The sequence below is a fragment of the Aulostomus chinensis genome, chromosome 23, assembly GCF_037954235.1.
Source record: "Aulostomus chinensis isolate RoL2024-O1b breed Wild chromosome 23, RoL_Achi_v1.0, whole genome shotgun sequence".
Classification (NCBI taxonomy): domain Eukaryota; kingdom Metazoa; phylum Chordata; class Actinopteri; order Syngnathiformes; family Aulostomidae; genus Aulostomus; species Aulostomus chinensis.
This window is the reverse complement of record NC_141342.1, coordinates 11,251,740-11,259,094: the sequence shown is the minus strand read 5'-3', so window position 1 is coordinate 11,259,094 and position 7,355 is coordinate 11,251,740. Positions and strand designations below refer to the sequence as shown.

The 7,355-nt window shown below is 46.3% G+C and overlaps 1 protein-coding gene across 1 annotated transcript; it reads left to right on the top strand.

Annotated features, from left to right (window-relative positions):
- The first annotated feature begins 2,356 nt into the window (after positions 1-2,356).
- Positions 2,357-4,340, top strand: nog2 (noggin 2). Its single transcript, XM_086195311.1, has one exon. It carries the CDS (start codon positions 3,683-3,685, stop codon positions 4,316-4,318), a length of 636 nt encoding a protein of 211 aa, XP_086051437.1. The 5' UTR covers positions 2,357-3,682; the 3' UTR covers positions 4,319-4,340.
- Positions 4,341-7,355: the final 3,015 nt, after the last annotated feature.

Below are 7,355 nucleotides of genomic sequence, written 5' to 3'. Positions count from 1 at the left end.
GTCCTGCGTGGTCTCTGCTAGGTCTCTCCTGTTTACTCTCTCCTCTCCAAGCTGTCCATCTTCATCCACCCTCCCCCCCCCCCCCCCACATACACACCCCCACCCCCCAACCCCACCACCCCCCGTGCCATTCTACCAATCCCCAGTGGGCACAGTCAGGCAGTCTGGCCAGGCCTGCCCCTTGCTGTGCCCCTGTGCTGGATAAGCTCCTGACTGGACCTTGGGTAGAGGCCTTTGTATTGAGCCGTGGGGGTGTTAGTGTGTGTATGAGTTTGTGCATGTGTTATGTGTGCGGGTGGGTGTGTATGTGTGTATAGCCTTCGCACCAAAATGGGAGAAGAGGGTCCTATCTGTGCCTAAGGGCTGCCCCCAAACGCACCCTCACCGTGCGCCCTATTGAGACCTAAGGGAGCATGAACAATTGCTGCAAAACCAAAGAGCTAAGTCCTCTTGTTATACAAGCCCAATTTTCAGCACCCGCCCCACCTCTACCCCCCCCCCCCCAGCCCCACTCATCAGAGCTTGATGGGCTTCGTTAAAGCGAGCTGGGGTCTTTTTATGGCATTATTTAATTAGCCATTCCACAGTAAACTGCCATCCGGCACCACCACTCCCCCCTCCTCACCTCTCAACATCATCACCCTCCCTCCCCGTTGTGGTCACTGGTCCCCTCCTCTCTCTCTCTCTCTCTCTCACTCCCTCCTTCTCCTCTCCTCTCCTCTCCTCTCCTCTCCTTGTCTTTATCTCCAGTAATTAGCCAGGGGATGGGGGTGGACTCATTGCTGGGTTACTAGAGATGAAGAGGAAGGGAAGTGGTGCTCCCTGCATGAGCTTTTCTCTCTTACATCCCTGGACCTGCCGAGGAAGACAAAGGAGATGGCGTGCTCTACAGTAGCCTGCTCAGCCTCACTGTCCCCGCTGCCCACTGAGCTCTGTCTGCACGAGCGACCTAATCATCAAACAGATTATGACTGCATGCATTGTTGGGTCAGCTGGAATTCACTCCTAAGAAGCACTGCTGGTAACTGTTGCCATGTGGTTTAGTTGATGACTCTTAATCGTACTAGATACTAAAATTAGTTCTTCCATCCTTCGACAGGAAAGTTTTTGTATTTCTTTCATCCACGCTTTGAGGACAATCCAGGTTAATGACTTATTTTGGCAAGACGTTTTTTGGTAATGTTTTAGATATTTGATCACAAAGCTGGTGAACAATTTAGCTGCACCATCAGTGTGAGTGCACATTCCTTCCCTATGCACTCAAACCTGAGTCCTCCAGCAGCCAGGCACACAAGCTGGGAGCCCCTGTGTGGCGGCACGGCCCCACTGTGCTGGATCGACGCCCTCTAGTGACCACTACAAAAGACAAGCACAACGTCCAGTCCAAATAACTAAGAAATAACTCAGCACATATAGTCCACTGATTGATCCATCAGTCTTTTGTTTTTTCTCCCCCTCTTTTTTGACCTCCATGATAGAGGTAGTAAAATTAACACTTGCACAGTGGCAGGGTGTTAAATATGTGCATGAAATTGATTGCTTGTTTTTTTTTTATGGGGCATTTTTAACATTAGATGATGCGGAGTAATTGAGCGTGAGACTCATTGTGTACTAATAGAACCCAAACTGAACGAAACCTAAACATACCCATAGCACGGTGAACAATTCAAGTAAAAGTAAGAAAGAAAAGAAAAAAGCGTGGGCTATAATGACTGCTTAGCATGGGAAAAGTTCCGTTTAGTTATCCATGGCCATTTATAGCCCTTAATTACGCTCCTATTTTGTGACCTCTGAGTTCAACAGGCCAATTCCTGTGTGGACCCAAATCCTGATGAACAAAGGTGGAATGTGATGCCCCTTTTCCGTAGACAAGCTACTAAACGTTTCCCATCAATTTCATGGGAAAGTTCAAGCCAAGGAAACTCTTAAACGCTTCAGCTGAATATTGACAGCGTATTGAACCTATTAGTGCATCGGAGACACTCTGTCCGTGAATACACACGCGCGCGCGCGCGCGCGCACACACTCAAACACACACACACGCACAAGCAGGAGAAAGCAGCTGCCAGTGTACTTCAAATATTTGTCAGACTGGAGAAATATCTGTAATCTGTTATGTGCATAACACAGTTCATGTTGAGGAATATCACATTTTATGCGGGATAATACCGGCGCTTTAGGACCCAGTTGATCCTTGTGATTGTGGCTGACATTTTCCACGTTGTGAGGGGAGGAGGGGTGGAGGGGGGGGGGTGGCCCGGAGGGGCACTGTCAATCAGTGAGAGTGGCCGGGGTGGGCAGGCCCCTCTGACACTTTGTAACGTCGGAGGGGGATATTTAACTTGGGACTGAGCACCACTCGCTACAGACACACTCACACACAGTGTGCCTAAGCAAAGAAACGCTCCAGCGCCAAGTCTCTCAGACTCCTAAAGTAGGAGCGACTCAGTAGGAGCTTCTGTACCAGCTACCAAAGGAGAAGAGACGCTCCCTCAGGAATTGACCGTCTGCACCGAGCGGGCAAAAAAGCCTCCAGATTTGGGACTGTCTCGTCATGCAGCGACAGATGGACCTGGTGCTTCTCTGAATGGATTCCGCAATGCCACAGTGAAAGGAACTCCAGACAAATAACGTTCACTGTCTTTCAGCAGTTTGCATTTGATATGCACTGAGCCTGCAAATTTGCTGTTAAGTCCCCTCGACGTTTTTATTTTTATTTTTTTTAATTTTTTTATTTTTTGGTCATTTCATGCACTCACTCGTGGGTTCTGTGGGAATATTACAGCCTCCGATTTTATTGCGTAAAAAGCTGCTCTGCGATTTGGAACATTCTCTGGAAAGATAAATGGGCTGTTATTTGACAAGTTGAGGTTGCATCCCACTGCGGCGCAGTTTCTGTAAGTTTTTTGGACATTCTCAGCGAAGAGCACATATTGACGGCTGGAATACCACAAGGGACAGACTGCAAAGACATTTTCCTCCGTCTATGGATTTTTGCGTCCTGGGACATTGTCAAACCTGAGAGCGGCAGGCGACGTTGAGAGAAGCCACGTTTATAAAAGCCGTGCGTAAAAATAACATTGGCCAAGGCAGCCCTCATTGCCGGGCGCGTGACATTTAAAACTTGTTGAAGCCTTCTTTTGTGCGCCCATCTCTCTCTCGGGACGCTCCGGATCTATTCTGTCTCTTTAGAAAACACTTCATTCCATGCAGCTCTCGACTCGGCCGCTGTCATCTTGTGTAGACAGTTTGTCGTGGCTTCCAGTCCCCGGAGTAACCATGACAACCGAAGGAAACCCAAAGTGAATCCAAGGGAGCGGGGAGAGGCCAGAGAGAGCGTGAAAAGAGTGTTCTCTATTTTGTACTCTACTTTTTTTATTGATCAGGCTCAAGTCCTTTTGCTTTTTCCCTTTTGGTCTGTTTTATTCCTTCTTTCTGTCTTTTTTTTTTTTTTTTTTTTGCAAAGCGGGGGCACCGTTGAAGTTGGAGTCCTAATAAGCAAAGCACACCGCTCCATGTCATTCAAACCAGACGTGGTCTATTAAAAGTATCGCCTTGCTGGTGGCTGAACTTCTACTATTTATGAAGCCCCTGGCTGGTCATTGCAAAGTACACAGTAACTGGGAAAAGAACTGAATCTTTTTTACGCGTGAACAGCCGGTGCGTAAAGCTAAGAGGAATAATGGGCCTCTCACAAACGCTGCTCGTTTATGTGCTGATGTGCGTTCACCTTGGAGTTTCCCAACATTACCTCCGCCTCCGTCCATCTCCCAGTGATCACCTCCCCGTGCCCGACTTGAAGGAGGACCCCGACCCGGAGTACGACCCCAGGGAGCAGGACTTGGCCGAGAGGACTCTGAGGAAAAAACTCGGCAGTAACTTTGACCCCAACTTCATGTCCATCAGCTCCCCCATGCTGGTGAACCTCTCCGCGCCAGACAACCAGGTGAAGCTGCAGGGTCCCATGCCCAACGAGATTAAAAAACTGGACCTCACAGAGACCCCCTATGGAAAGCGGGTAAAAGTGGGCAAGAAAGCCCGCAGGAAATTTCTGCAGTGGCTGTGGACCTATACGCACTGTCCAGTGGTGTACACCTGGAAGGATTTGGGTGTGAGGTTCTGGCCACGTTACATCAAGGAGGGAAACTGTTTCTCTGAGCGCTCGTGCTCTTTCCCCGAGGGGATGTCTTGCAAACCCGTCAAGTCAATCAACAAGATATTCCTGCGGTGGTATTGTCAAGGCTTTCTAAGACAGAAATACTGTACGTGGATACAGGTGCAATACCCAATCATCTCAGAGTGCAAGTGTTCGTGCTGATTTTCTCTAAGGAAGCAGTGGTGGTGGCGGTGGTCGAGGGAGGGGCGGGGGTGTGGGGGTGTGGGGTAGGGTGGGGGTGGGGGTGGGGGGGGGAGTGGACTGGAAATACGGTTTCTATTGCACTGTTAACTCTCTACAGAGGTGGGCACCATAGCAAATCTATTTTTTTATATAGCATTTTAAGTGAAATACCAACATTGTACATATTTAAGAAAAATGCAGCTATTTTTTCTAATTGAACCAGGACCATATTTTATTCTCAACCCTGAAATTTTGTCTTTTTTTTTTTGAGGGGGGGGGGGACAGGAGCACTTCATAAGGAAGAGCTTTTTTTTCTTTTCTTTTTGGATATTTTTATGAGACATTGAAGATGAAATGCATATGCTACACTTCTCCAAGAGGTGATTTTTTTTTTCAACTGAACATTGATGCTGACTGTTATTTCACTGCAATGCTGCCTAGAGTTTTTGTATAATATTAATATCAATATTAATTAAATTGTAAAAAAAAAAAAAAAAAAGTTGAGGTTAAAGATATATATTAAGGCGTGAACTCAGCTTTTTTTTTGGAATACATAGTATTGTAGAAATAAACAAATCTGTACGTTTTATTTATTATTTTAACGATTGTGAGTATAGTGCGTAAGGAAAGAGAATAGCAGAGTATACCAGAAAATATGGGAGATGTCTACTTGAATATTTCTAAAAATGACAAAAAAAGAAATAAACAAATAAAAAAAACAACATATCAGTGTACATGTTATGGTTACACGTTTTTAGCAATAAAGTCTATCTCTTCAACATGTGTTAGTGTCAAGCCATGTTGCTTTCAACGAGTGTCTATATCCAGGGGGGCGTGCAGGACTACACTGTAAAAATATCTGAACACGCTCTCTGGAGTGGAGCTGAGTGTTACGCTGTGGTTTGCAAATCTTTGAACTGGAGTATTTTCTATAAAAAAAAAGGCGCATGAATAAAAAGGTCCTAGGATAGATTCTTTGGAATGTGAAAGTAAACATAACTTTCATGCAAAAAAAAAAAGATGCCATATTGTCTTTTTTTTTTTTGTTTTTTTTTTTGCAGTGTATACGACCGGGCTCTGATGGAGTGGGGTTACTGTGGACTGCTTGACGCTCCACGCCGTCACAGTGATTTTAGAAAGGGCTGATTTACTACGCTGTGTAATGCGCAACACATACCTCAAGCGCCTCCACAGAACTGGCATTCATATGTTCTCAGCCAGAGCAGAGGAGAGCCTACCCTCACATTCATCTCCACTGTCTGCGCAAATAACTCGTTTCCGGGCTCCGAGGTGTTAACATAATGGCTAAAATATGATTCAGACATTTCAAACAGTGTCAGACGATGAAATGGTTTACGCGCGAGTCAGGGGCGTCTGGGGTCTGTGCTTTTTACTCTGGAAGCTCCACACAAGTTCCACTGAGGTATTTGTATAGAGGTGGAATGGAGCAGACCGGCGCCTATTCAAGTCTGACCGCCCCGGAGAGGAAAAAAACAAAGCCTATAAAACAATGGTCAACTGTTTTTCACGTTAGCAGACTATTAATTGCAGGGCAAGCGCACGCTGTCTGCGAGTGAAAGAGATATGGCCAATTAAAGGCGCTGGAGACGCGCGGCGGGGGGAATTAAGCAAATCAAAGGAGTCATTTTCTGGGGGCTTTATAGTGTTTATATTATTCTTTAAATACAATCTGAAAAACAGCAATGACTGCATGTCTGAAAGCTGAAAGTGTGTATTATTTCCACTGCATGAGCGCATCTCGTGTGCGTTAAAGTGATGTGTGTGTGTGTATGTGCGCGCGCGTGCGTGTGTTTTTTTGAGGGCAGAGTTGGATGTGACACTTGCCGCCCAGTTATTGTGACAGAGCCATTGAAGGGATTTGGTAAGCAGAGGAGAAGAACGGCAGCATGCCAGCGGAGAGGGAGCAGGAGGGGTGGGGGTGGGGGGGCTGCTTTCCTTACTGTCAGCTTCTTTCTTGATGATGTCTCGGGGTTTTTAGAAACTGCGTCTCTGACTCGACGGCGCCACTCAGCCGCCCCCTCTCGACTGCGCAGAATGAGGCACTTTGGGAAACAGTAACCCTTTCAGGCTCTGCCCGGAGAGTATTTTAGAAGCGTGTGAAAGGCAATATGCCGCTCTGGCTCCAGCCAGTTAGGTGCGCACCTTTTAGAAACAGACCCTGCCAGCCAGTCAGATCAGTGGCTCTCAAAGTTGGGGGGGGGGGGGGGGGGGGGGGGTTCTAGGAGGTCCTCAGCAAAGAGTGAGTCAGTACATTTCAGAATTACCGTCAATGTCATATCAGCAACAAAGCCGAATGATAAATTTAAACTTTGCTTCCCAGCTTCAGTTGAAAGGTTGATGGTTTTCATTTGTCTTTTATAAATGAAAGATGATCTCACGTCATTAATCAGTGTGAATTAGATCATATTTGGTCTACACCTGACTGTTTCTCACCATCCAGCTCCAGCTACGAACTCTCTGTACAGTCACTAAATTAATCCCGTCCCTCGAAATAGAAGCCTTTTGAATACAGGGTTAATATAGACGTGTCTTACATGCTTGCAGGTTAAATGTGGACCATGTGGTTTATTTCTCACACCCGGGGAAATATTCCAATCCTCAAATAAATAACTGTTAGAGACTCCTGTCTTCACTTTATGGAAACATGTTGCCATCATCCAATATACCTTGCACTGCTTATGAGAGGTTTTCAACGCATTGCGAAATATTCATAGAGTTAATTTTGTGTAAATGTTGAGGATGGGCTTTTGATTGCCATGTTATGCTTGGAAGAAGAAGAAGAAGACGAAGAAGAAGAAGAAGAAGAAGAAGAAGAAGAAGAAGAAGAAGAAGAAGAAGAAGAAAGAAACAAAGCCTCCCGCCGTCCGCACCATCAGAGCAGCACATGTGAAGCGTTGACGTTCCGGCAGTCTGTATTCATAAACCAGCGATGAAAATGTCAAGCAAGTGGTCGGTGGCCTTTACCCGCTCACATGCTTCAACATCACTAACTCTG